General features: G+C 63.1%; 1 protein-coding gene across 4 annotated transcripts; it reads left to right on the forward strand.

The window, feature by feature from the left end:
* The first annotated feature begins 10,186 nt into the window (after window positions 1–10,186).
* On the forward strand, window positions 10,187–25,020 carry HELZ2 (helicase with zinc finger 2). Of its 4 annotated transcripts, XM_059188206.1 has the most exons (20): window positions 10,187–10,279; window positions 11,136–12,236; window positions 12,511–12,694; window positions 12,771–12,878; window positions 13,245–13,762; window positions 13,836–14,477; window positions 15,472–16,255; window positions 16,517–16,592; window positions 16,693–20,500; window positions 20,610–20,728; window positions 20,823–20,954; window positions 21,039–21,200; window positions 21,282–21,429; window positions 21,525–21,641; window positions 21,727–21,919; window positions 22,102–22,236; window positions 22,379–22,597; window positions 22,750–22,906; window positions 22,997–23,164; window positions 23,528–25,020. In XM_059188206.1, the coding sequence occupies exons 2-20, from the start codon at window positions 11,218–11,220 to the stop codon at window positions 23,650–23,652; spliced, it is 8,814 nt and encodes a 2,937-aa protein (XP_059044189.1). In that variant the 5' UTR covers window positions 10,187–10,279; window positions 11,136–11,217; the 3' UTR covers window positions 23,653–25,020. The 4 variants fall into 4 exon arrangements, 3 of the variants coding, with proteins under 3 accessions (XP_059044189.1, XP_059044191.1, XP_059044190.1); XR_009357327.1 differs by lacking the exons at window positions 21,727–21,919; window positions 22,102–22,236; window positions 22,379–22,597; ... (1 more) ...; window positions 22,997–23,164; window positions 23,528–25,020 and having other exon boundaries at window positions 21,039–21,180; XM_059188208.1 differs by lacking the exons at window positions 21,525–21,641; window positions 21,727–21,919; window positions 22,102–22,236; ... (2 more) ...; window positions 22,997–23,164; window positions 23,528–25,020 and having other exon boundaries at window positions 21,039–21,103; window positions 21,282–21,428.
* Window positions 25,021–27,704: the final 2,684 nt, after the last annotated feature.

The following is a 27,704-nucleotide window of genomic DNA, read 5'->3' on the forward strand; positions in this document are numbered from 1 at the left end:
CCAGGCTGTGATTCGGGCTCCCTGCCTGGTTGGGAGCTGCAGGCAGGACAAGGAGAAGCGGAGGCGTCCCCCTCCCCTGGGGCGGCTGGGGAGGAGGCCTGGGGGAGAGGGAAGGCCTGGGGGGGCTTCGCAGACGTGGGGCACCTTCCGCAGTAGGGCTGAGGGGCCTGCTTATGTCGTCCATCACCTTGGGCTCCACAGCCCTTTCTAGGAGTCCTTGCTAAAGAGGTTTTGAGGGCTCCCCACTCCTTCCAGGAGGAAACCAACCCCCCATACCAAGGGCTCATTCTCGGGGAGGTGTGTGGGGAGGGGTAGGGCCCTCCATGGAGACCCCTGTCCCCAGTCGCCATCTACTCCTGTGCTTCAGCTGTGGGGCAGTGGGTGCCTGCCCTGGGCAGGTCCGCTCCCTGAGCTTGGAGGCTCCTGCTGGCAGCTTTGTCGTGGGTCCCAGGAGCCACCGGCAAGAAGTGTCGGGAGGCAAAGCTGTCACAGTGATGTTAACGAGGGGCACAGCCCCCTCCAGGGGCAGAGGGGACATGAGGGGGTCCAGGCGGCATCACTGCTCAGCAGACGACCCGGAGAGACCATCGGTGGACAGCGGGCAGTAGGGTCCCTCTTGGTGGTGTGGATCCTGTGGATCTGGACAAGCACAGAAAGACGTTTGCTAGGTCATCGCAGCGTCTCGCTGTCGGCACCGCCCCGAAGCCTCCCGTAGCACCTGCGGCTCCCCCGAGCCCTGCCTGGGGCACCACACATGCCAGAAGCAGCTCGGTGACAATAATGGTTTCGGGATGGCAGATCCCAGTCGAAACAGCTTCAAGAACACCCTTGTGCAGGGTTCCCTCTTTTGCTAAGCACCGTTCCTTCCTACAGCTGTTTATTTCGTGGGTGGCTTTCTTTATTTTGCCTTTAATTCCAGATTGTCTGACGTGATCGCTATGGCAGCATTTATTTATTCTTGGTGGGTAGCTGCCCGGCGCACATCGCCCTTTTTTATTTTGACCATATTGTGCTTTTGTGCTCTGGTGCGTCCCTGGGCAGCCAGTAGCTGTGTCAGTCTTGGGCCAAACTCCAGCCTCCGATTCCCGATGTCGTGATAAATGCAGTCCTTTCACGTTTGTTGTCATGACGGGAACGTCTGGGTTCAGGCTTTTACCAAGCTGTCCTGGAGGCAGAAGGGCTGGACAGGGGTTGTTGGGACCCGTGCTTGCTTCGGGGTCGCCCTGCTCGTCTTTTCCTCCCTCTTCCCTGCCGTGGCGATGACGGAGCTCTCTTCTGTGTGGTGGCTTGAAAACGTCCACAGATTCTGTGACACTGAAGCTGGAGACGGACTCTGCTCCCTCTGCTCTGGGCTGGCCTTAGGGACTCCCCTTTCCCGGCGGGACGCGGCAGAAGCCACGCGTCTGACAGCAAAGGCGAGAGTGGTCCCACCCGCTGCGCTCCCTTGTCTTGCGGACGCGCCGGGGCTGCAGCCCGGGTTGCCGGCTGGGGAGACCATGTGCACGTAGAGACAGGTCCTCGAGGAGCCGCTGTGGGTCCAGCCCCCAGCCCATGTGCTGGACCTGGAGGGCAGGGCCCCCGATGACGCCCGCCACAGAGCACGGATCTTCAGCTGCGGCGCCGGACGTAGTGGAGCTGGCCCCAGTTCCGGTTCCCGACCTGCCGCCCACAGGAGCAGAGGAAATGGTTGCTTCATTGCGCGGAGGTTGGGGCCCTTTCTCGTGCAGCCGCGTGGTGCAGGACTTGCTGTGTCTTCCTCAGCTTCTCTCGCTCTAAGCCGCGTCTGGGTCCTCCTCTCTCTCTGGTGGCCGAAGAGGCCAGACCTGGGGAGGGGCCCATCCACTGGTCTCCTGTCGGCTGCAACGGCCCAGTGGGAGGCTTTTCTGCAAAACGGGTTTGCTGTGCCCTCGGCCAGGACCTGTGGGTTTCTAGGTCGAATTCCTCGTGACTTCCCGCTGCTCAGGATGCCTGCACCAAGAGAGCGGGATGAACTCGTGTGCCACTGGCCTGGTGTGGTAACACCTTCTCTGCTCCTGGACTTTGTCTACATGGGTCATGCGTTAAGTACCCTTTGGGACCTGGCTGCTCTCCCTCTGCAGAACGGGCCTGGGGTCCAGCCATGCTGTCGTGAGCGTGCCAGCTGTGCGGGGCCGTCCTGAGCGGCAGGTCATTATACACACACACGCCAGAGTCCCTTTATCTCGTGGCGACCGTGAACGTTAGTGCTGTTTCCAGTTTTGGGCTACAGTGAGCGAAGCCGCCGTGCCCCGCGGGCCCCAGTACAGGGACAGCTCCCATCCCTGCAGCCAGCAGGAGGCATCCCCCAGCCCAGGCGTCCTTCAGAAGGAAGACGCAGGAAGCCCTCCCGGGTGTGGTCGGCTGAGCACCCGGCTCTTGGCTCCAGTTTAGGTTTTGATCTCAGGGTCATGAGATCGAGACCCGCCTCAGGCTACGTGCTGGAGAGTCTCTCTCTCCGTCTCCCCGCTCACGTGCACGCGCACACACACACATGCACACATGCGTGCACATGGACACACATGCGCACATAATACGCACACGCGCACCCAAGAATGAAGAAGCGCGTGGCTTGCCCGGGAAGACGCCTCCAGCCGCCGGCTCACGCAGACACTCACTGAACTGCGTCGGGAGCACCGGGCCGGCTGCACCATCTCAACCCCCACCTGTACCGTGGGGTCGCTCCGCGGCCTCCCCAGGGCCCTGCCGTTCATCTTCTCAAACGCGGCGTCTCACTGGGTTTGCACTTCCCGGGTGACTGGCGGTGGTGGTGCGCGAGTGCGCGTGCGTCGTGTCCTATATGAAGGGTCTGTTCAAATATTTTGCTCATTTTTAAAAAGATTTTGTTTACTTATTATTTATTATTGTTATTACTGTTTGTTTGTTTGATGGAGAGAGCACACAAGCAGAGGCAGAGGGAGAAGCTTTCTGAGCAGCAGGAAGCCCGACCTGGGACTTGTACCAAGGACCCTGGGATCGTGACCTGAGCCAAAGGCCCAGGCGTCCCCATGTTCGCGCAGAGGGATGTTTGCCTACCCCGAGGCTGTGAGGATTTCTTCCGTGTTCTTGTAGAAGCCTTACAGTTGGGCTTTGACAGCGAGATGACCCACGGGGAGTCAGTTTGGTGTGGTGTGAGGTAGGGCTCAGCTCCTGCTCCCGTGTCAGCTGCTGGGAAGCTCGGACTTTCGGAAGGTTCGGCTGTGGGTCAGCCCCAGTTGCTCTCCTGACCTTTGCCGTGACACTGTGATCCACATTCTACCTTTCTGGATTGCAGGGGACTTCCTGTGTCTCCCCAGCGCCTGCTGCGCAGTCAGGGCTCCTTGTCCTGAACTCACCTTTCCACCACCGGGCCCTCTGACCGCACCAGAGGTGTGGCCGGGGATTGGACCTGCCTGGGAAGTGACAAGGCAGGCCGGCTGCGTGCTGAGGACGGAGGCCCAGAGGTCAGGCATATGGACTTGAGCCTCTGGCCACGACTGTTTCCCCAGAGGAGACCCAGGACTTTGGCCTCTGAGGAGCTCCTTCCACCCTTCAACCTGCCTCCTCCTTGGTGGCTTCAGCTTCCTTCCGTCTCTGCCCCAGGAGGTTGGGCCAAGGTGGGTACAGCCCACTTGACAGCACACACGATGTCCAGTCAAACAGAGTGGTGAGGTCCAGGTGGGAGGCTGGGGGTCTAAGCTGGGTCTGTAGCTCCCCCAAGAGCGCCAGTCGAGCAACAGGAGCGACTCCTCCCTCTGTTGGGAGAACAGACACGCCCTCCACCTGGCCCCTGGCTGGGAGAGGTCTGACCCAGCTGCAGGAAGCCTTGCCCCCAGTGAGGCTGGCCAGTTCCTCTCCCCTTTTCTGGGGATGTACTGGGGGCTTTTGGGATTGTCCTCAATCTTCACAGTGACCGACCTCATCAGCTCTGCAAAGCTCACTCTCCAGGGGCTCAGGGCCTGGTCTGGGGGCTCCAGGAAGAGTTCCAAGTGTGGGGTGGGGGTGCACGGAGGGTGGGGTAGAGCCCCCCTAGGGTCAGGGTGGAAAGAGCAGCTGGGATCACCCGGCTGTGTAGACCTTTCCTGGGGGAGACATCCCCCTTCCTGGCCCCCATGTCAGGTGGGATGGCCCCATGGGCCCTCCTAAGGCTGTGTCCCTGCCCCCAGGCAAATCTGGGACCCTCCCACTTCCGTGGCCTCCATGCTCCCAGGCCAGGGTGTCACTTTCTGGCTGAGGGGAAGGGCCCCTGGGCGGGTCCTTGTGGGCCTGTACCTGGGTATTAAGTTCTCTTTGGGTAAGTGTTAACCTGAGCCCCTGGACGCCTTGAGCGCCGCTCTCCAGAGTGATGCTGGGGAGGGTGTCCGGAGCGTTCCAGAGGGGATGGCAGAGAGCCGTGGAGGGCAAGGACTGAGCCGCAGGAAATTCTCTGGGTGAGGAAGGCCTGGTGGAGTGGGGGGGGGGGGGGGTGTTGGCTGATGCCTTTTTTGTCTTTACTTTGGTATAATTTCAAACAAATTTACACTGAAGTCGGAAACATAGTGCGAAGGACTTTTGTGTACTCTTCATCTAGATTCTCAATTTCTAACGTCTTTCCCGTTTAGTTCACGACGTAAGTGAACCGAAGTCTGAGCCGTCTGGGAGCGAGTGGAACTCACGGAGCTCTCGACCCTTGACCCCTTAGCCTCGGCTTCCTAGAACGTGTACTTTGTGACTCATGAAACCAGGACTCTTGGCCTGGATGCCACGTTCCTGATAGCCCACGGCCACGTTTCTCCTTTCGCTGCTCATAGATCCACATATACGCACATGTGGCTTTTAGTCCAAGAATCTGCGATGCCCCAGCCTTTCGCCGTCTTTTGTGGTCTGGACGTTTCTCCGGAGGTGGTCGTTTTGTAGAGATTGTGATTCTTCCTTGGGACTGGTGTGAGGTTTTGCATTTGGGGCTGGAATTATAGGAGCGGTGTGCGTCTTCCAAGTGCCGTGCCCGGGGTGCACGATGTTAGTCTGTCCTGTTGCTGGTGATGGGAGCCCTGATCCCAAGGCCAGGCGAGGTCTGACAGTTGGTCTGCCGTAAGCACGAGGTCTCCCAGGGGCGATGCCCTGGAGGCTGCATGGACACCCTGTCTCTGTTATCACTGTGACAGTCGCACATGTCATCCCCACCCATTTCCATTTGTCCCTCTGCATTGACTCTGCCAAGCAGAGTTTGAGTCAGAAGAATCAGGACTGTACGGCCAGGACAGGGGAAGAAGGGCTGTGCTCCCAGCAGGGGTGGGGGTGTGGACTCGGAGGTGAGGAGGCCGCCCAGGGCTCTCTGCTTTCCGTGTCTGCTCGGCTATGGGGGCTGGGCATTTGCCGATGGTTGGAGGTGGGATGTGGGAGGGGTCCAGGCACCGGGGAGGGTGCGGTGCTCATCTGCTGAACTGGGAGCTGTTGGGGGAGCAGGTGGGGAAGGTTGGGGCCCAGTGCCGTGTGAGGCGTGAGTCCGGGCTTCAGGGAGGGACCCCTGTGGAAGAGGACAGTCGTCACCGTCAGCCTCTAAAGGGTCTGTGAGGCCAGAAGGTGAGGGCTGTCATCCCCGTTTAAGAGCCCCTGGAAAAGGGCAGAAGAAACTCGGTGAGGGTTCACGATTCGATACCTGGTGCCTTTTACAGTTTTCATCTGTATCTGCGTAAGGAATATGAGCACTTAACACAAACTCAACGTCCAGGAAGGTAGAGGGAAAAAGTAAGTCTTCCCCTGTCCTGGCCGTACAGTCCTGGCTCTTCTGACTCTGAAACTGAGTTCTGAGCTCTCTCTCTAGGTACGAGAGGCAGAAGCCTCGACCCCATGACCCTACGACGGTGACCGAGCTGAAGCCGAGAGTCAGGTGCTCACCGGACTGTGCCCCCCCCGCCACCTCCGAACTTCATGAATTTTACTGTTCTTTTTTTTAAAAACCCAGGATGCATTGTGGTCACTTCATTTTTCTTCTTTAACAAGGTATCTTGGAAAAAAACGCGTTTCACCACATTTCACATGCTGCCCCTTTTATGGCCTCAGAGTTGTTCGGGGCACAGGGAGGGGGTGCCAGTGACGGCGGGGTGACTCCCAGCGATGGGCGGCGGGTGCGGGGGCCCCTTCGTGCCACGGCGTCCGCATCTTTGGGGGAAATACCCGCAGAGCGATTGCTGGGTCGTAGGCAGCTCTCTTGTCAGCTTTCTGAGGGAGCTCCGTGCTGTTGTCCAGAGTGGCCGCACCAGCCTGCGTCCCCGCCGACAGTGTGGGAGGGTCCCCCTTTCTCCGCATCCTCGCCAGCATCTGTCGTTCCTGACTGGTCAGTTCCAGCCGTTCTGACTGGCGTGAGGTGGGGTCTCACTGTGGTTTTGATCTGCATTTCCCTGCTGATGAGTGGCGTGGAGCATCTTTTCACAGACCTGTTGGCCGTTTGTACGTCTTCTTTGAAAATGGGTCTGTTCAGGTCCTTTGCACATTTTTATTTTATTTTTTAATTTTTATTTATTTAGATTTTATTTATTTGACAGGGACACAGCGAGAGAGGGAACGCAAACAGGTGGAGTGGGAGGGGGAAACCGTCTCCCCGCTGAGCAGGGAGCCCCGTGCGGGGCTCAGTCCCAGGACCCCGGGATCATGACCCGAGCCGAAGGCAGACGCTTAATGACTGAGCCACCCAGGCACCCCCTTTGCACGTTTTTAAATTTGATTATTTATTTCTTCGCTGTTGAGCTGTATGTGTTCCTCGTGGGTTTTGGATATTCGCCCCCATCAGAGACATGGTCTGTGGCTGTGTGTTTGCATCCTGCAGATGACTTCCTGTACGGACAGTGGCCTCTGCTGAGCTCTGTAGTCTGGGGTCGTCTCGCTGGGTTGTTCTGGTGTCTGCCGCCTGGGCTCTTGGTGTCCCATGGAGGAAATCATTGCCAAGACAAGCGTCAAGGGTCTTTGTCCCCATGTTTTTTTTCTGGAAGTTTTATGGCTTTAGGTCTTACATTTAATCTCCAATCCATTTTGAGTTAATTTTTGTGAGCGGGGACCAGTTTTCATTCTTCCACAGGTGGATGTCCATCCAGTCTTCCCAACACCACCCATTGAAGAGATGGTCCTTTCCCCTTCTAAGAAATCAGCCGACCGTACATGTGTGGGTGTACGTCTGGGCTCTCTGTCTAGTCCTCTGGTCTGTGTGTCCATACGTGTGCCAAGACCGTACTGTTTGGGTTTCCACAGCTTTGTCTTATAGCTTGAAACCAGGGAGTGTGATGCCTCCAGATTTGTTCTTTTTTTCTCAGTGTGACCATTTGGGGTCTTCCGTGGTTCCAAATAAATTTTAGGATAGTTTTTTTTTTCTATTTCTATGGAAAATGCCATTGGAATTTTCATTAGGATCACAGGGAATCTGTCGATTGATTTGGGTAGAATGGACGTTTTCACATGAGTTTTTCCAATCCATGAGCACAGAATGTCTTACCATTTTTGCTTGTGTGTCTTTTTCAGTTTCTTCATCAGAATCTCACGGGTTCAGCGTACACGTCTTTCACCTCCTTTGTTAAACTTATTCCTAAATATTTTATTATTTTTGATACTATTGTAAGTAGGATCGCTTTTTTATTTCTTTTCAGATAGTTTGTTGTAAGCGTATAGAAGTGCAGCCAATTTCTGTGTGTAGATTTTGTGTCCTGAAACTTTACTAAGTTCATTCACATTCTTACAGTTTTTTAGTGCAGTCTTTAAGATTTTTTATATGTAAGATCACGTCACCTGCACTCAGAAATAGTTCTACTTCTTCCTTTCTGACATGGACACTTTTTATTTCTGTTTCTCCCCTAATTGCTGTGCCTAGGACTTCCAGTGCTACGTCAAAGAGGAATGGAGGGAGTGGGCATCTCTGTCTTGTTCCTGATCTCAGAAAAAAGGCTTTTAACTTTTTCCCGCTGAGTAGGATGTCGGCTGTGGGCTTGCCGCAGGCGGTGTTTATTATATGAGGAACATTCCTCCTACATCCAGTTCGGTGGCCGCTTCTATCAAGAAAGGATGTTGTATTTGGGCAAATTCTTTTTCTGCATCTATTAAGATGATCATATGATTTTTACCCTTAATTCTGTTTTTTAAAAAGATTTATTGATCTATTTGAGAGAAAGAACAGCACACAAGTGGGAGGGGCAGAGGGAAAGGGAGAGACTCTCCAGCAGGCTCTGTGCTGAGGGCAGAGTTGGACGTGGGGTCCAGTCTAATGGCTCTGAGATCACAACCTGAGCTGAAGCCAAGAGCTGGAGGCTGAACCCACCGCACCACCCTGGTGACCCTATCCTTCATTCTCCTAATGTGACGTGTCGCTTCTGTCGATTTGCAGATGTCGAACCATCCTTGCCCTCTGGGGGTAAATCCCACGTGGTCATGCTGGAGCATCCTTTAAATGTACTGTTGAGTTTGGTTTGCTGATATTTTGGTGAGAATTTTTGCTTCTATATTCGTCAGGGCTATGGGTCTTGAATTTTCTTCTTCTTTTTTTAATTTTAATTTTAATTTTTTTATTATTTTTTTAAAGATTTTATTTATTTATTTGACAGACGGAGATCACAGAGAAGCAGGCAGAGAGAGAGAGGAGGAAGCGGGCTCCCAGCTAAGCAGAGAGCCCGATGCGGGGCTCGATCCCAGGACCCTGGGATCATGACCTGAGCCGAAGGCAGAGGCTTTAACCCACTGAGCCACCCAGGCACCCTGTGTATAATGTTTTTCTTAATGAATTTTAAAATCAGCTAGTCTATCCCCCAGTTCATCTTAGTATTTTTATTGGGATTGTATTAAGTTCCTAGATAAGCTTGGGAAGAATTAATATCTTTATGTGATATTAATCTCCTAGGATTCCGTTCCATTGTCGGTGGTGTTCTGTTGTATCTCTTGGGAACATCTGCTTCTTGGTAAGCTCATCCCTAGGTCTTCCATTGTTATCATTTATGGAAGACTTTATTATGTCCTCGAACTTGATGCTTGTATATCCTGAGGCTCCCAGTATGATTAATGATGGTGCACCCATTATGAATCCAGCTTCCTGAATTCGATGGGATGCTTCATTATTGCCCCCCCAACATGGTGCTAGCCTTGCTCTGGGACAGCCGCCTCTTACTGGGAACAGTCTTGGTGTACCGGCTCCCCATGGCTGTGTGAGAAGTCGCCCCAAGACTTGATGGCCTGAAACGACACTGGGCATGTGTTCTCTTGCAGTTGGAAGCTGGCTGGAGGCTCAGGTGTGGGGGCTCTGGCTGCGGTGGAGCCGGGGCTGCAGTCCTCCAGAGGGTACATTTCAGACAGCGGGTGCTGGGTTTTGGCAGGGGGCCTCAGTCCTTCCCAGCACAGGGGACTGTGGGCCAGGCTGCTCGGGTGCCCTCAGGCCACAGTGGCCGGCGTGCCCCGCGGTCAGCCTGCGCGCTGGGAGCGTGTCCTCTGGCCCAGTCTTGGCCGTCAAACTTCTGCTGTGTCTGTTGGCTCTCTTCATTGTTCAAGGGGACTCTACAAGATTATGAATCTGGGAAGCCAGGATCCTTGGGGTTGCATCAGGGGGTAGTGGGGGGACTGGGTGCTCTGCTAGCTAGCTGCCCGCTGGCCTTAGCCCATGAGGGCAGGGCCTCAGTTTCCTCAGGGGTGACTGAGGATGGCGCCCGTGCAGGAAAGTTGGGGGGTCAGGCCGCAAAGTGCTCCAGACCCTCCGGCCATCTGGCATGGGGGAGCGCACACTGTCCAGGGATTGGCTATAACCCCAGGGCATCCTCAGTAAGAATCTCGCCAGCGAGGAGGGTAGGCAGGTCCCTCCGACCTAGACTGGATGGAATCCTTCAGAAAAGCCTCCCCGTGCCCCTCCCCTTCCCAGTCCTCGAGCCGCAGCCCCTCAGTCCGGACAGGTCGGTGGGCGGTGAAGCCGCTCCACAGCCGAGGGGCGCCCCGGCCGGAGCCCCTTTCCCGGCTGCGCTGCTGTCCGGCTTGCTCGCCGCCGCCGCGGGCTTGGCCCCTTCTGCAAACTGCCCGGCCGGGGCGCCCCGCGGATGTGCGCGCGCGCGGGGCACCTGGGGCCGGGGTGGACCTCAGGGACCTGGCCGCCGCGGCCGAGGGGCGGGGGTGGGGGAGGGGGCGGCGCCGGGGGCGGGGAGGGCGGCGGGGCGCGGGGGGGCGGGGGGGTGCGGTGAGGTAATTTCCGCGCTGGGGCGTCAGCGCTCCGAGTCACCCGCGGGCAGAAACGAAAGTGATCGCTCGACGCGGGGCGGGCGCCGGTGGCGGGGGCGGCTCCGCGCGCAGGGTAAGCGCCGGGCGAGGGGCCGGAGTCTCGGCCGCCCTCCGGGGCGGGCTCCGTGGGACCCCCCAGGCGCGAGGGAGCGGAGGGGGCGGCCGTGCTCCGCGGGAGGGGCGCGCGGCGCGGTGGCGGGCGGCGGGGGCTCCCGGAAGCCACCTGCGCGCTCCCCGCCCGGCCCCCCCACCCCCCGGGGCAGCGGGGCAGCCAGGTCGCTGCGACCCTGGCCCCGGCCTGGGGAGGGGCCGCGATCTCTGCGCCCCGAGGCCGGAACCCGAGTGTCCGGTTTGGGAGCGTCCCCCGGGCTTGGGCTCTCAGCGCCGTCCCTCTGCAGCCGGACCGGGCTGGGCGTCCCCCCTCCAGGCTGAGGCTGCAACGGCTTCCTCTGAAAACAGCGCTGGTGTCGCGCTCAGAGTTTCCCCGGCCAGTTCCATTCGCACGGGGCTTCCCCACTTCTGCCGCGGTGCCGTCCTGCGGGCCCCCGCCGTGCGCGGAGGTCGCCGGAGCCAGCCTGGTCCCGCGGAGCAGGGCAGCCGTGTGTTTGCGCCAGCGGGGGTTGGAGGGTGTGGAGAGGGAGGCTCCCGGGGGAGCCCAGAGAGTCCGTGGGCCCCCAGGGCTCCTGTTGCCAGGGCACCCTTCCTCCCACAGGCTGGCCCAGAGACCCCCCCCAGAAGTGGGAAGGGTCTTGATTGGGTCAAGGTCAGTGCGGCCCAGCTCCTTGGAGGAACAAGCCCCTCCACCTGTCTACCGGACAGAATTCTGCCTGGCCTGGCTGAGAGGCAGAGTGTGACTGAGCCCCTGCCTGGGTGCCTGTGGGGCTCCCGGCCTCAGGGTCTGACCCGGCTCCTTGCTCCTCCCACTCCAGACTTCTCATCATGAGCCAACAGCCCCAGAGGACCCGGTGATGCTGTGAGCCTCAGACGGCCCTCCGCAGATCCAGGCCAGGCATGCTGTCCCCACGGTCTGGTTCGTCACCCACCAGCCCCATGGCCACCAAGGAGCAGTCTCTGGCCAGGCTGTGTGCCCAGGTGGACCTGCACCTGGGCTGCCCTCACTGTACTCAGCGCCTGAATGAGAGCACGTATGTGCTGCGCCGGACAGAGCACCACTGTCCGCGAGAGATCCTGCTGGCCCGCTTCAGGGGAGCCACCAAGAGCAGGGTGTGGCGCAAGGTGGCCCGTCGGCCCAGCTTCCCACGGCCTGCCCGCTATGACGTCTGCTGGTACTACAGCCCGGGGCTCGGCTGCCGGCGGCACGGCAACCAGTGCACCTTTGCCCGCAGCCGGGAGGAGGCCCTGGTCTGGAACTTCGAGCGGGAGCACAATGTCGGGCGTCTGTGGCTCAAGACTGAGCTGCAGGGTGGGGGTGCCCAGGGGGAGCAGCACAGCCCCGCGGACGCCATCCGCGCCGAGCATGGCGGTCACTTCCAGCTGCTCTGCTCTCACTGCTTCCGGAGCTGTCCTCCACGCCTCTGCCCCATGGACGCCCAGGGCCTCTGCCCCCAGCACGGGGCCTGCCCTTCACTCCTGGCTCACGTGAGCGCCGAGGGCCGCCGCAAGCAGCAGGTAGTGGAGGTGCGGCCGCAGCCCCAGTATGGCCAGCCGCTGGCCTACTGCATGTACGTGGGGCGCGGGCGGCCGTGCCGGCACGGGGCCTCCCGCTGCCAGTACGCACACAGTGCGGTGGAGATGGCCGTGTGGGAGGCCGAGCAGCTGGGGGGGCTCCAGCGGCAGGACCTGCTCTCGCCCACTGCCCCCCGAGAGGACGAATGTGCAGCTCCCTGCGGCCAGCCTCCCAGCGTCCGGCTGTACTGCCGTGCCTGCCTGGTCACCTGCCCCTCCCAGGAGGCCTTCGAGAACCACTGCTCATCCCTGGACCACGCACAGATGGTGGCCTTGGACCCGGCCGAGATCTGGGAGCACCGCAGCCCACCCACGGGGCTCTCCGCGTTTGAGCTCTGCCCCAAGTGAGGATGGTGGGGTGGGGGTGGGGGAAAAGCCCCCCTTCAGCCGGGACCAGGGGCTCTCTATCCCCTCTGTGCAATCGGCCGGTCCCCGCCCCGGCCTCTGGAGGCGCTTGAGGGAGGCACATGGAGCCTTCTCTCATGGGCACGGGAGGGAGGGGCCCTGTTCCCACCCTGCCCTGCCCCAGGCCTGGAATCGACCCTGCCTCCGGCCACAGGCCAGCACTGGGCTGACAGGGCTGACCCCTGCTCTTCTTGCTGACCTTCCATTGCCCAGTCCCGACCTCTGTGAGTACGGGGATGCCTGCACCAAGGCGCACTCCGAGCCGGAGCTGCAGGAGTGGGTGCGGCGGGCGCAGGGCCTGGAGCTGAGGGAGCAGGCCGCCTGGCAGGAGGGGCTGGTGTCTTACCAGGCCCGGCTGCTGGCTGAGTACCAGCGAAGTCGAAGTGAGGTCCTGGTGGTAAGTGGGGACCAGGCCGGTGGGCAAGGGGTTGCGGGGCCAGAGCCCCGCCGCTGACGGTCCGGCTTCTGTGCAGCTGGCGGAGACTGTGGACGGCGTGTCCGTCACCTGCAACCAGCCCTTGGTGCATCAGGCCCCCGAAAAGAAGACTCGGCACAGCTGGGTATTTGACATCCGCTCTGAGGTGAGGCGTCAGCTCAGCCGGGGAGGTGGTTGGGCTCCCGGTTTTGGAGCCGCCTGTGTGGTCTGAAGCAATGTGTGGGTCTCTGGGCCGAGCTGGTGGGAAGGTCGGGTTCAGAGAGCGAGGACCAGGCCAGTTAGCTTGTGTGCCCTGAGCGTCCCGTGCTACACCCTCCCCTTGCTCAGCCTCCACAGGGGCTGCTCTGGGACCCCATTTGCAGAGAGGAACTCCAAGATTCAGACAGGCCGAGCGCCCTTCTGGGGTCACAGCCAGGAAGCCCAGCAGTGTGGGGAGGGGCCTGAGTGTCCACCTGGACGCTGATGGGCGGGCAGGGTCTGGGGCTGCCTCCCCATCCAGTCTCTCCCCCAGGAACCCCTGCTGCACGTGGCCCTGCTCAAGCAGGAGCTGGGAGCAGACTTCTCGCTGGTGGCCCCCCGCCTCCCGCCGGGCCAGCTCTATGCGAAGGGGGAGCGCTTCCGAGTGCGCGCCGCCCCAGCCGGGTTCCGGGTGGAGGTGCGCGTGCAGGGCGCCTCCTTCGGCTGCTTCGAGCAGTGGGTGGTTTTCGACTTTGGCCGCCGGCCGGCCTTGCTACGAAAGCTGGGGCTGCTGCTGGGCCAGGTGCACTGCCCGGGGCCGCAGGGCAGGCCGGCGTGCGGCCACGCCGAGGAGCTGGAGCGCTGGCACACGGGCAACCGCCACGTGGTGCCCGGTGTGGAGCGGACGGCCGAGCAGGTGGCCCTGGTGGCCAAGTACAAGGTGCCCGCCCTGGCGCTGGACTTCTCTCCCGGGGGCTCCGTCCCAGGCCCCATGTCCTGTGCCGACTACCGTCCGAGGGTGCACCAGTTTCTCTATGAGGAAGAGGCGGCTCAGCAGCGGCTGGTGGCCAGGTGAGTGAGGGCCGCTGGGCTGTGGGGCCGCAGAGTCCCGGCCCCGGAGCGCTGACCAGATTCTCCCCTCCAGGCTGAACTTCCGGGGCCCGGTGTCCCTGAGGACAGCCCTGGAGACGCCGGCCCTGGGTATGCTCTTCCCGCCATCAGGGGCCCTCTATGCCGAGGTCCCCACACCCTCCGCGCGGACGCCGGACACGGACGAGGGCTTTCTGCTGGGCCGGGCGGTCAGCACAGCCCTGGTGGCCCCCGTCCCCGCACCCGACCGCACCGTGTTTGAAGTGCAGCTGGAGACGCGGGCGAGCTCGGAGCGGGCGGTGTGGCTGCTGCTGCCGGCCCGCTGCTGCGTGGCCCTGGGGCTGCGGCCCGACACCAGCCCCTTCCTTGAGGTGCAGTTCCAGATCGACCCACTGACCTTCCGATTCTGGCACCAGGCGGTAGACGCGCTGCCTGATGTGCGACTGGTGGTGCCAGACCTGCCGACATGCTCCTTGCCCCGGCCTCTGCCTGCACCCCCCGCGATGCGCGGCAACCACAAGCAGAAGCTGGCCGTGGCGCTTATTGCGGGTAGTAGCCCGGGGGGCGTCCGGCCCATTGCCCCCCTGCTCATCTACGGCCCGTTTGGCACAGGAAAGACCTACACGCTGGCCATGGCCTCCCTGGAGGTCATCCGGCAGCCCCACACCAGGGTGCTCATCTGCACGCACACCAACAGGTGAGCCCAGAGCCGCCGCCTGCTTGCTGGGCCGGGGCCAGCGTGCCGCTGCCTGCTGTGTCCCTGTGAGGAGGAGGGGGCCGGGCATTCCCAGGGTCCCTGGAGGCCTGGGCAGCCTGTGCTAGAGTGGGTCTCTGGCGTTGCCTGGCCATCGGCAAAGCAGGGTCTAGGCTGGGCCTGCGTCCTCTGGCTGCCCCGTGGACGCTTCAGGAGTAGGGGACAGTGCAGCTCCTAGGGAGGTCAGGGTCACTCTGACCCTTAGGACTTTCCCTGGGCTAAAAGAGATGGGACATTTGTGCTTTGGGCCCAGTGCAAGGTGCCCTGGGGCGTCAGGGTCTGCTGTCTGTGGGTGGGGCTCTGGGTGCCTCCACAGAGACCCCAGAGCAGACAGAGCTGTTGGGGGGCGTCTGGCGTGGCCCATCCTGCAGTTCCAGGGCTGGCTCTGTTGTTGTCGCCCCTCAGTCTCTCTTCACAGAGCCCCTGGGGTTGGTATGAGCTTCCTGGCTCCCAGCACGTTCTGCTGCCCAGGCAGGGGTCTCTCCCATGGTGGGCCTGGATCCCTGGCGTCCTGGGGAGCAGGTCCTTGCAGAGATGCCCGGGGGCTCTCGCGTGTCCCCAGGATACCCTGGCCTCGGTGCTTCTCCATCTGCTCCCGGAGCTGGTGCACCCACTGGCAGCCCCCCGGGAGCTGAGCTCCGGGCCAAGCACAGCCTCTGGCCACCCGGGCTATCTTAGGCAGGGGCCCCTGAGGTTCCGCTCTCTGCCTCTCTGCACGGCCAGCTCCTTCACCTCCTCCTCCAGGGATCCCTCCCTGCCCACCCCGACCCTCTGTGCTGTTGCCGGTTCCTGTCCGACTCTGACCTTGTCCTCTGTCCCCTCTGCTGGCGTCAAAGCTGTGTGGGGTGGGTCTGTGTGCCTCTGCTGAATTCCTGGCGTCCAGGCCGGGCTGGGCTCACAGGACATGCCTCGGTGGACCGTGTGCCCTTTCCCTCAGCGCGGCCGACATCTACATCGAGGAGCACTTCCACCGCTATGTGAGCAGTGGCCACCCTGAGGCCACTCCACTCCGGGTGATGTTCACGGACCGCCCGCCCAGCCAGACGGACGCGGCCACGCTGCGCTACTGCCTCCTGACCGGGGACCGCCGGGCCTTCCGCGCCCCGACACGGGCCGAGCTGGAGCAGCACCGCATTGTGGTGGCCACGGCGTCCCAGGCGCGCGAGCTCAGGTTGCCCAGCGGGTTCTTCTCGCACATCCTCATCGACGAGGCCGCCCAGATGCTGGAGTGCGAGGCGCTCACCCCGCTGCGCTACGCCGGGCCCAGCACGCGCCTGGTGCTGGCAGGGGACCACCGGCAGGTCACGCCCAGGCTCTTCAGCGTGCCGAGTGCCCAGGCCGCGGGCCACACGCTGCTCTGCCGCCTCTTCTGGCACTACCAGAGGGAGGCCCACGCCGTGGCGCGGCACAGCCGGCTCATCTTCCACGAGAACTACCGCTGCACCGAGGCCATCCTTCAGTTTGTCTCGCGGCACTTCTACCTGGCCGAGGGCAGCCCCATCCACGCCAGCGGCCGGGTCCCCCGCCACCCCATGCACTACCCTCTCATGTTCTGCCACGTGGCGGGCAACCCCGAGCGGGACCTGTCACGCGCATCCTGGCTGAACGCGGCGGAGATCGCGCAGGTCGTGGAGAAGGTGCAGGAGATCTACCAGACATGGCCCCCCTGCTGGGGCAGCCGCGAGCAGAGGCACATCTGTGCCGTGTCCCATGGTGCCCAGGTGAGCCCCTGCCGCCCGCAACAGCCCACCTCCCCTCTTCTGGCAGGGATGCCCGGAGGAGGGCGCGGGTCCCTCTCTGGCCGGAGGGGGGTCCTCCTCAGCCTCAGCGGCTCCTCCTGAGAGAGGAGCTGAGGGAGGAATCTGCCAGGCCACGGTGTGGGGCTCGAACCCGCGACTGGGGCCGGGGCTCCGGGCCGTGGGCCTCGTGTCCCCCCGCAGGGGCTCACTCGGGCCGGCTGCTCTGGCCGTGTGTGTCTGCAGGTGGTCGCGCTGAGGCAGGAGCTGAGGAAGAGGGACCTGGGCCAGGTGTCTGTGGGCAGCTTTGAGATCCTGCCAGGTGGGTGATGAGTGCTGGGGTGGGGAGGGGCAGGTGCGGAGCTGGGCGGGCTCCCCCCGACCCCGGGCCTGACCCCCTTGACCGCCCCCCCCCCCCGTAGGGCGGGAGTTCCGGGCTGTGGTGCTGAGCACCGTGCACAGCTGCAGCAGCCTGCTGAGCTGCGGGGCGCCCGCCCTGGGCTTCTTCACCGACGCCCGCGTGCTCAACACCGTCATGACGCGCGCCCAGTCCCAGGTGGTGGCTGTGGGCAACGCCGTGGCCCTCTGCTCCTTCGGGGCCTGTAGCAAGCTCTGGAAGAGCTTCATCCGCGAGTGCATGAAGCACTGCAGCGTCTGGCCCGAGAGCCTGTCCCTGGAGCACATCGAGCAGAGTGCGGTGCAGAGCAGGAGGCAGCGCTGGGCCCTCCACGCAGAGAGATCTGTGGCTGCCGTGGCCCAGAACGCTGTCCCGCAGGAGGGCACAACAGGGGCTCTAGCCACAGAGCACGTGGCCACGGACAAGGTGGCACCAGGGGCTGAAGGGAGGACATCCCCTCCCAAGACCTTGGCAGCGGGAGGCGAGGCCGCACAGAGCACAGAGGCTGGGGACGCGGCCCTGGTGTCTGCGGCGGCGGGCTGCCGGGTGGTGAGGGAGACCGCCACGGTGCCCCCAGAGGCTGAGGACAGGACCTCAGCTGGGAACTCGTCGGTGGGGGACGTGGCCCCGGGGAAGGCAGTGGCCGGGCTGCCGGCCACGGAAGATGGGGACCCCGAGGACCTCGAGGACTCGGAGTCGGACTTCTGGCCCTCCGACTTGGAGCTCAACGCGGACGACTCCATCCTGCAGGAGCTCCTGGATGAAGCCCGAAACTTGGCGGTGACCGTCCGGGAAGACGGGCTGCTGGACGCCGTCGCCCAGCCCGAGTCCCCACAGCAGGCCCGGCAGTACAGGAGCCTGCCGCGGGCCGCGCTGCAGAAGCTGCTGAGCCTGGAGCCTGAGCTGTACCGCCCCTGCGCCTTCATGCAGGAGACCTTCGAGCGGGCGCTGGCCATCCCACTGGACGACGCGGACTGCGGCCCCATCCACATCAGGGGCCGCCTGCACTGTGGGATGGCCTTCAGCGGGGACGAGGTGCTGGTGGAGGTCCTGGGCGCAGACAGAGGCCCCTCGGGGAGGCTTCAGGGCCGCGTGGTGGGCGTGCTGAAGAGGAAGCGGCGGGAGCTGGTGTTCGTGTGCCGCACGGACGAGTGGGACCCTCGCATCATGACCCCCATCGACGGCTCCGTGACCAAGATCTTCGTGGCCGAGCTGAAGGACCCGCTGCAGGTTCCCGTGCACTGCGTCCAGCAGGGCCGTGTGCGGCGCGTGGGGTACGAGCGGCTCCCCGCTGAGGCCCGCGGCAGCCGACTCTTCTTGGTGCGTGTTGTCCTGTGGCGACCCCGCTTCTACTACCCCCTGGGCATCATCCTGGAGGTGCTACCTGAGGCTACCACCTGGGAGCAGAGTCTCCGCATCCTGGACCTGGAGCACGGCCTGAGGGCGCCGGGGCCAGAGCCAGCCTCCGTCAGCAAGGCACTGCAGAAGTACCGGGCAGAGCTCAGTCGGGCGCCCGACCGCCGGGAGGACTGCCGTGGCTTTCTGACCTTCACCGTGGACCCCCAGGGTGCCTGCTACCTGGACGATGCCCTCAGCGTCCGAGATCTGGGCTCCAGGTACGAGGTGGCCGTGCACATTGCCGATGTGGCCAGCGCTGTCCCCAGGGATGGGCCTCTGGACCTGGAGGCCCGAAGACGGGGCGTGACATTCTACGCCCCTGACCGGGAGCCGCAGCCCATGCTGCCGGCCAGCCTCTGCCAGGATGCGCTCAGCCTCCTGCCGGGCCAGGATCGCTTGGCCGTCTCCCTCTTCCTCACGGCTGAAAAGGGCAGTGACCAGCTCAAAGGCCTGCACATCGCGCCCTCGGTGATCCGCTCTGACCGCCAGCTGTCCTACGAGGAGGCCGAGCACATCATCAGGCAGCACCCGGGTGCCGGTGGGGAGCTGCCCAGCCTCTTGGATTCTGTGGACGCATGTGTCGTGGCCGCCTGCCACTTCTCCCGGGTGCTGCGCCGAGTCCGCTTGGAGACCGACGCACACTACGAGCAGCCCAGCGAGGACGGCGTGCTGGGCTTCCGCGCGGCCCACACCATGGTCAAGGAGTACATGATCCAGTTCAACAGGCTGGTGGCCGAGCTCCTTGTGAGCAGCGAGTGCACGCGGACGGTCACGCTGCTGCGGTGGCAGCCCGCGCCCAGTGAGCGCCAGCTTGCAGCACTGGAGGAGAAGCACGGGGAGCTGGTGCCCCTTTCCCTGCACCTGCGCCACCACCTGCGGGGCTGTGGGTCTCCCGGCCGACAGGTCTATCTCCTGGCCACCCTGTGGAGGCACCTGCAGCGCGCCGCCCGTGCTGGGGACCACAATCTGCTGGCGGACCTCATCACCACAGATGACGTGCACCCCTCCCTGGCTCCCGTGGGCCTCGACCTCCGCAAGGCCCTGGGCCGCTCTGTGTTTGGCCGCTCCCGCCAGGGTGAGCAGCAGGCTGCGGGGCACTACGCGCTGCGGGTGGACTGGTACACGTGGGCCACCTCGCCCATCCGCAGGTACCTGGACGTGGTAGTGCAGCGGCAGGTCCTGCTGGTGCTGGGCCATGGGGGCGCTCCCTACTCCGCCAGGGACATAGACGGGCTCTGCCAGGAATTCAGCCACCAGCACGCGCGCGCCCAGGCCTATCAGCGCCAGGCCCGAAGCCTGCATCTGGCTGCACAGCTCCGGGTCCAGCCCCGGGGCAAGCTGGGCATCGTGGCGGGCGTGGAGATGGGCGCCCGCGGCTTCAAGCTGCTCTTTCCCACCAACCCCGAGACCTTGCCTGACCCCTGCCCTGTACAGTACCGCGCCCTGCAGCTGGCCGAGCACCCCAGGGACCTGGCTGGGCGGCCCGGCCTGCGGCTGGAATGGCGGCGCCGCATCTACTCGGTGCAGGCGGAAGGGCTGCGCTCCCCGCAGCCCGGCACCCTGTTGGACCCCCACACCCGGCGGGTGGACGCCGCCCGGTGGGAGCAGCTGCTGGAGCTAGTGCAGGCGGAGCGGTGGCCCGAGGCGGCGGCCCTGGTGCGGGAGCTGGGCACGGCAGAGCCCCCGCCCCGGGAGCTGGGCCGCGTGAGGCACAGCCGCTGCGGCCACTTCGTGGAGGTGTCCCGGGAGCTGGGCAGCGGGGACGTGCTGCAGGTGCAGCTCAGCGCCTGCCCGCAGCGGGGCTTCCTGGTGCCAAGCCTGCAGCTGTGCACCGTGGCGCCGGGCCTCACCCTCTGCCTGCAGCACGTAGAGCGGCCCGGCGACTGCTTCCTGGACCAGGCACCCCGGGCGGCGCAGGACCGGTGTCTCGATGAAGGCGAGTACGCCCGTGTGTGGGGGCCGTTCTGCTCTCTGGAGTCGGCCGCAGGCGCCGTCTCGGAGGGGGACTCCATCACTCTGCAGCAGGTCAGCGTGTCCTGGGACACAAAGCAGGTGGCGCAGGGGCGGCTGTGCGGCTCCTTCTGCCTGGAGCCGTCCTTCCTCAGCGAGCACGGCATTGACCTCGGCTTCGGCCACTGCTACCTCTGCATCCGGCTCGAGGGGCTGCCGGCCATGCCCGTTACAGGGGAGCTGCACCCCCCAACTGGCCCCGGCCGGCCTCCCCTCCTGAGCATCGACCCTGACACGTACACTTGGGTGGCCCATGGGCTGACAGGACACTGGGACCCGAAGGAGGGCCAGGCCGACCGGCAGGAGACCTCCAGGCAGGTGTACTTCTTCGTCCAGCACATGCCCATGGAGAAAGTTCCAGAAGAGGTGCTGAGATCGGGCACTCGATTCACTATTGAGGTGCTGCCCAAGCAGCTTCCTGACATGTGAGTAGCTTCCACAGGGAGAAGCTGGGGAAAAGCGGGCCGGGTGTCCCCTCCTGGGGGTAGTCTTGGGGATGTCCCTGGGTCCCTGTTCACTGCCACCTGCTCCCAGTCGCAAGGAAGAAGCCGTGAGCAGGTTGGACCGTGCGTCCCCGCTGGTGGTCAGCATTGCCCTGGGCCGGCCCATCCCTCCGCCCTTCCGCCTTGCTCCTGAGCAGACCCTCCACAGAGGTAGGTCCTGGGACCCTCCAGCTCTCCCATGTCCCTTCATCCTGCCTGGGTCCTGCCCTGCGCCCCTGCTCAGGCAGGCCTGACCCTTCCTTAGGGACGTACAGCAGGCTCCTGGAGAAACGCATGTTCGACCTCCCCGGAGGCCGCCACACCCTGAACTCCAGCCAGAACCGGGCTGTCAGGGCAGCCCTGCAGAAGCCGTTCACAGTGATCCAGGGCCCGCCAGGTGGGGCCTGTGCTGCAGGGCTGGGGCCTCGGGCTGCCTGCGCTGGTGGCCAGGGGCTCTGTTCATGACGCGCTCTGCCCGCAGGCACGGGGAAGACCGTGGTGGGTTTCCACATCGTGTTCTGGTTTCACAAGGCAAATGAGGAGCAGGTGATGGCCTGGGGCGCCCCCAGGGAGGAGGAGCTGCTGGGGGGCCCGTGCGTCTTGTACTGCGGTCCCTCTAACAAGTCAGTGGACGTCCTGGCAGGTGCGCTGGGCTGGTTGTGTGGGGGCTTTGCCTGACGGTGCTGGTCCCGGGGGATGGTGACTCACGTCCTGTTGCCGCCAGGACTGCTGCTGAGCAGGAGAGCCGAGCTGAAGCCGCTGCGGGTGTACAGTGAGCAGGCTGAGGCCACCGAATTCCCGGGGCCCAGTGTGGGCAGCAGCGGCCCGCCCAGGAAGACCCCTCGGGAGGGGAGGCCCAACCAGAGCCTCAGGTGCAGTCTCTTGGCAGTCTGTGGGTGTGGGACCCCCACAGTCCTGTCGGGGCGAGGACTGACACGGGGCTTCATGGATGCCCCTCCCACCCCAGGAGCATCACCCTGCACCACAGGGTCCGGCAGGCCTCCAACCCTTACGCGGCGGTCATCAGGGGGTTTGACGCTCGGGTGCAGAAAGGGGAGGTCTTTTCCAAGGATGACCTCAACTGGTAAGCCGCTGGGGCTGTGCCGTTGTCTCCACGGTGGAGATGTGGGGGGGGGGTCCCTGTGTGACTGAGGGCTATCCCCACCCAGGTACAAGCAGGTGCTGGGGAAGGCACGGAGGTTCGAGCTGGAGCGGCACCGGGTCATCTTGTGTACGTGCTCGTGTGCGGCCTCGGCTGGCCTCAGGAGGCTGGCTGTGCGGCAGGTCCTCGTTGATGAAGCGGGCATGGCCACGGAGCCCGAGACCCTCATCCCGCTGGTGGCCTTCTCAGGGGTGGAGAAGGTGAGGGAGCTGGGTGCTGAGCTGGGAGCCCCAGGTGGGTGGCAGTGGGTGCGGCTAACCCTAACCCTAACCCTAACCCTAACCCTCGCCCGGAGGACAGCCTCCTGGTGGTGGAGTGGCCACGCCATGGGCTGGACCTCGAGGTCTGCAGGTGTCAGGACCGTGGCTGCCTGTGTCTGCAGGTGGTTCTTCTGGGGGACCACAAGCAACTGCGGCCTGTGGTCAGGAGTGAGCAGCTGCAGAATCTGGGGCTGGACCGGTCTCTCTTCGAGAGGTATCATGCAGATGCCTTCCTGCTAGACACACAGTACCGCATGGTAAGCCGGCCCCAGCCTCGCCGTCTCTGGCCGCGGTGTGGTATGAGGCCAGGGATGCCCAAGGGGTTGCTGCCCACACCTCGACCCCCTATGTCCACCCTGGCCTCCAAGACCCCCAGCTCTCTCGCACCCTGCCTTGCAGCACGCGGACATCTGCGCCTTCCCCTCCACGGAGTTCTACAAGAAGAAGCTGAAGACCTGGCCGGGCCTGAAGCGGCCGCCCAGCGTCCTGGGCCACGCTGGCAAGGAGAGCTGCTCTGTCATCTTTGGCCACGTGCAGGGCCATGAGCAGAGCCTACTGGTGTCCACAGATGAAGGGAATGAAAACTCCAAGGCCAACCCGGAGGAGGTGGCCGAGGTGGTGAGTGTCAGTGAGACTTTCCCTGGTGCCCCTTGGTCAGGGAGGGCTTCCTGGAGGAGGAGACAGAGAGACTGAGGGAACAGGTGAAGCTCGGGTGTCCAGGGCAGGAGAGGTTCCAGGGCCTGCTCCAGCAGCACCCCTTGGTCCCTCAGGTCCGCATTGCTAAGCAGCTGACCCTGGGTAGGACCGTGGACCCCAAGGACGTTGCCATTCTCACGCCCTACAATGCTCAGGCTGCGGAGATCGGCAAGAGGCTTGGGCAAGAGGGTGTCACCGGAGTGAGCGTGTGCTCCATCACCAAGAGCCAGGGTGAGCGCGGCTCTGGGGCAGGGGCCTCTCGGGCCAGCGGGTGGGTGCCGGACCTGGGCGGGGCCTCATCACGGGCGCCCACCTGCGCAGGAAGCGAGTGGCGCTACGTGCTGGTGAGCACCGTGCGCACGTGCCCCGAGAGTGACCTGGACCAGCGGCCGACCAAGAGCTGGCTGAAGAGGTTCCTGGGCTTTGTGGTGGACCCCAATCAAGTGAACGTGGCCATCACCCGGGCCAAAGAGGGCCTCTGCTTCATTGGTAGGACTGCTGGGCGGCTCGGCTGGGGGGCGGGGCTTCTCCTGGGGGTGTGGCTGCGCGGCTTGGGGCGGGGCAGGCCGGGGCGGGGCTTCTCCCTGGGGGTGTGGCTGCACGGTTTGGGGCGGGGCAGGCCGGGGCGGGGCTTCTCCCTGGGGGTGTGGCTGCACGGCTTGGGGCGGGGCAGGCCGGGGCGGGGCTTCTCCCTGGGGGTGTGGCTGCACGGCTGGGGGCGGGGCAGGCCGGGGCGGGGCTTCTCCCTGGGGGTGTGGCTGAATGGCTGGGGGCAGGAGGGCCAGGGCGGGGCAGGGAGGGCCGGGGCGGGGCTGCGGTCCACCGCGGACCCCTGCCCCTTAACCTGCGCAGGGGACCACCGCCTCCTGCGTTGTTGCCCTCTCTGGCGGAGATTCCTGGACTTCTGTGAGGGCCAGCAGAGCCTCGTGCCCGCCAGCCAGGTGCGCGTTCGGAGGAGGCCTGCCCTGTCTCCCTGAAGAGCCCACTCTGCCTGCGCACTGACCTCGGGCTGCCAGGACTTCGAGGCAAAGTCCGCACCCCTCTTCCGCAGTTTGCCTTGTCAGGCCGCACTCAGCAGAATCCCACGTGCCTTCGGTTAGGGTTAGGTACTGCTGGCTGCCGCCGCCCCGGTTGGGTCTGCGCTGAGGTTCTGAGCAATAATCCTCATCTGGAGCCTCGGCCTCTCCCGGGACAGGGGGGCAGGCCAGGCCCTGCCCTGCCAGCATGTGCCTACGCTTAGGAGAGAGGGACTCCCCAGTCTCCCTGCTGTGCTGCCTTTGTTGGGATATTTTGCAGGGATCATCTCAGGGGTGTGGGATGAGGCGAGGTCCTCTGGACCTACTGGTGTTGCTGGGAAGGTTTGGGGTGGGGAAGGAAATCCTCGCGGGGTTACTCTGTGGTCTTTGGGTGCCATCCCTGACCACGCTGGGTGCTGGCTGTGGGGCTCAGCCTTCTTTCTTTCCTTTTTTCTTTTTTTACAAGTAGGCTCCCTGCCCAGTGTGTGCTTGAACTCATGGCCCTGAGATTAAGAGCTGCATGTTCTACCAACTAAGCCAGCCAGGCCCCCCGGTTTTCTATTTTCTAAAATAAACCAGACGCCAGTGTCTTTTTTTACTGGAACAGGTTCCTTATCCCAAACTTAGACAAAGAGGCCTCCCTGGAAGAGAGGGTCTTTTTTCTGTCCCCACTACCCTGTTTCACTGGGGCCCACAGCTCTGTGTCCTTCAGGGGCCACCTGCCCTTGCAGGCAGAAGGGCAGACCAGAACCAGATACACACACAACCTTGCCCGGACCGTGGGTTTGTGGGTAGGGACCGAGACTGACGTGCCCCTGGATGGGCAGCCTTGTGCCTTCAGCCTGAGCTCTGCCTCTCCTTTGCAAACTCAAACCTGCTCCCAGGTCAGGGCTTCTGGGACAACCTGTCCTCTGTGTCTGCCTTTGCAAGGCTGAGGAACTCCCCCTGTCCCTCAGGGTACATTCCTGTTCTGCCTGGTCTGGAAACTCTTGTCTTGGTATCTGCCCTCACCTCAGCAAACCCTCACCACCACCACCACCACCACCACCCCCCCCCCCCGTAAGGCAGCTCTGACCCAGAGTCTCTGCACATCCTTGTGGCCTGGGGGATGTGGCAGACAAGCTGCTTACACTAGGAGGGGCTTGCCCCCGCACCCCCTTTCTGTGGCCTTGCTGCAGAACTTTCTGCCAGCGGTGGGGTGGGAAGTGATATTCTGATGTTTTCTACAAATCAATTTCTACATTCCAATTTTTATATCTTTTGTTGGACTCTGTGTTATATGATTCAATACTAATTTTATTATAAAGACTACTCTGGATGTGTTTCTCACATCTGCGTGTTTGAGGTTTTATTGGGGGCACCTCCTCTTGTTTTGGGTTGTAGGGTAGCTCCTGAGTCTGCCAGGAATCCAGAGCCCATTCTAGCCAGGTGCTGGACAAGCAAGTGCTCTGGGAGAGGCTGGTGTCCCTGTGTCACAGCTTACAGCACAGCCAGTGGGCTGAGCAGGGTCTGTGGCTGGACAGCGGACAGCCCCAGTGGGGCTGACTGGGCGAAGATGGGCGACAGGGACGGGCTGGGTCCTGGAGATGCAGGCATGCCCAGCCTCCTGAATGCTGACCCCAGGCCAAGTCCAAAGTCCCCGCGGCGGCCAGCCCTGCCAGCGTCCTGCACGGCCCAGAGTCTGAGTGTTTCCCGAGGACACTTGCACGCTGCATGCCTCCTCTACGCTGACTTCAGCCGTTCCTTGTCTGGTCTGTTGCTCAGTGCCCAAGCCTCCAACAGCACCGGCTGTGCAGAGGAAGGCATGTCTGGGCCTGGCTTCCCTGGGAACCTGCACGAGTATCAGACCGGTGTGGAGGTCACATAGTCAAAGAGTCAAAGGCCTTCTCCAAGGCCACTGTGTTCCCTGTGAGACTCTTGAGGGAGCCAGACAGGCAGGCCTGGCCTTCTAGGCCAACCACACAGGCATGGAGTTTTACCATCTGGTCAAAAACATTGGAAAGGAGGACCAGCAGGCGTCCTGAGGCAGGAAGTCAGGACCTCTTACGCCTGGAATCAGGGAGGGCTTCTTGGAGGAGCGGGCGTTGACGCCCCGAGCACGCGCGTGCGCGCGGACTGGCGGGGAAGCTGGGCGGTCTGGCCGAGGCGGGCCGCGGCGGCGCGAGGCGGGGCCGAAGGCAGAGGGCGGGCCTCGTCGCAGAGGGGCTCAAGGTTTCAAGTCAGGCGCGTTCTCTGGCAAGGCAGCGAACCAGACGGACCTCGGCCCAGGGGTGCGCTTGGGCTCGTGCGCGGGCGAGGTTCAAAGACGAGAGCGCGCCAGGCCTGCTGCAGCGGGACCCTCACAGCGGGGCCTCCCGCGGGGCAGGCCTCTGGGCAGCTGCCGTCCCTGGTGACGGTGGGAGGCGCGGGGACCCCAGGGGACCCTCAGTCGCCTTACCCACCAACGCCTCCCTCCACCAGCCCTGACTCCAACCTGCCCCCTTCTTGCTGGGATCGGTATGACCTGGCACAAAACCCCATCCCTGGTCCCAGCCCAGCTTTGCTTCTCTCCCTGCCCGCCCACGCCTGCGCCAGCCCTCTCTACCGCGCTGGAGTGGGCGTGGGGGGCGGCTCAGGAGCACCACCAGGCTCTGCTCTGGACTCCTCCCCTGCCTTCCCCCCTCCCCAGGATGCCTTGGGGTGACCGGACCCTGAGGAACACCCAGGAGTGCCTGCCCCATAGCACATGATGCCACAGTGTGTGTGACAGGCTGGCTCGACCTGGAGTGGCGTGCAGTAAGGCAGAGTGGGTCAGGAACTGGGAAGGCCTGGGAGGACCCCACCCACCTCTCAAGAGCGGGGGGGGGGGGGGGGACGAGTCCTGGGGACAGCTGGGCACCTGGTCGCTCTCCGAACCACCCCTCTGCCAGCGGGGGAGGCGGTCCCTGTTCCTGGTCATCTTGCCTGCCCAGGCCTTCGGCTCTCAGGCAGCCTAGTGACCCCCAAGGTGGACAAGGGTGTGAAGAAGGGGTCAGCACACGGGCAGCTCTCCTGGGCCACGGCATGGTCCCTCCTGGACCTGGACACAGCCCAGCTGCAGACAGATGTCGACCTTCGCCTCACCTGTGTCAGGACGCGGATGTGAGTGTGGGGAGCGAGGGAGCTGCTGGCACACTGGTGGTGGCGTGGCCTTGCCCGTCTCTGGAGGCAGCAGTGAGGCGCTGGTCCCCTTCTGGGGGGCTGGGCGTGGCGGCTGGTGGGGAGGGCCACCGCACAACAGCTGGGCACCAGCCTGCGTCCAGGGGAGGCCCTCTGCCGGACTCCCTTGCCTCGGGCCCTCACCCACCTTGGGACTGGAGCACAGATGTGGTTCAGCTCCTTTTCGGGAGGAGACTGTGTCATTTAAAAGACAAAACGTCGGGGCACTTGAGTGGCTCAGTGGGTTAAAGCCTCTGCCTTTGGTTCAGGTCATAATCCCAGGGTCCTGGGATCGAGCCCCACATTGGGCTCTTGCTCTGCAGGGAGCCTGCTTCCTCCTCTCTCTCTCTCTGCCTGCCTCTCTGCCTACTTGTGATCTCTGTCTGTCAAATAAATAAATAAAATCTTTAAAAAAAAAAAAAAAAAGACAAAACGTCCTCTTGGTCTGGGCACCCACGACCCTGACTCCAGTGATGCTGGGAGCCACAGGATGGGGCACGACTGCCCCCATGAGGTTATTGTTCCCCTTGGGGAGCCCTGGACTGGGACACAGGGCAAGGTAGCCAGGGCCAGTGCCAAGGTTGCAGGGCTGCTTACTGTGCCAGAGAGGGGGCGGGGAGATGCGGGAGGGGCAGACACAGCAGGGCCCCTTAGAGAAGTTCTCATCTCAGTCCAGGGGTAGCTGTCCTGGAAGGTGCAGCCTGGGGTGCCCCCTGGCGAAGGGGCCAGGAGCCTGGGGGGCCTGGGACTGGGGGGTTGGGCTGGACAGCATCTGAGCACACACTCCCATGGCGGCTGCTGCCTGTCAAACGTAAGGTTTGTTTCTTTAGTTGTGT

This window comes from Mustela lutreola, chromosome 9 (genome assembly GCF_030435805.1).
Source record: "Mustela lutreola isolate mMusLut2 chromosome 9, mMusLut2.pri, whole genome shotgun sequence".
Classification (NCBI taxonomy): Eukaryota; Metazoa; Chordata; class Mammalia; order Carnivora; family Mustelidae; genus Mustela; species Mustela lutreola.

Coding starts and splice junctions, on each gene's coding strand:
- HELZ2 (XM_059188206.1), top strand. CDS start 11,218: ATGCTGTCCCCACGGTCTGGTTCGTCACCCACCAGCCCCATGGCCACC. Junction 22,598..22,749: donor CGGAGGAGGTGGCCGAGGTG/GTGAGTGTCAGT, acceptor TTGGTCCCTCAG/GTCCGCATTGCTAAGCAGCT. Junction 22,907..22,996: donor CTCCATCACCAAGAGCCAGG/GTGAGCGCGGCT, acceptor CCACCTGCGCAG/GAAGCGAGTGGCGCTACGTG.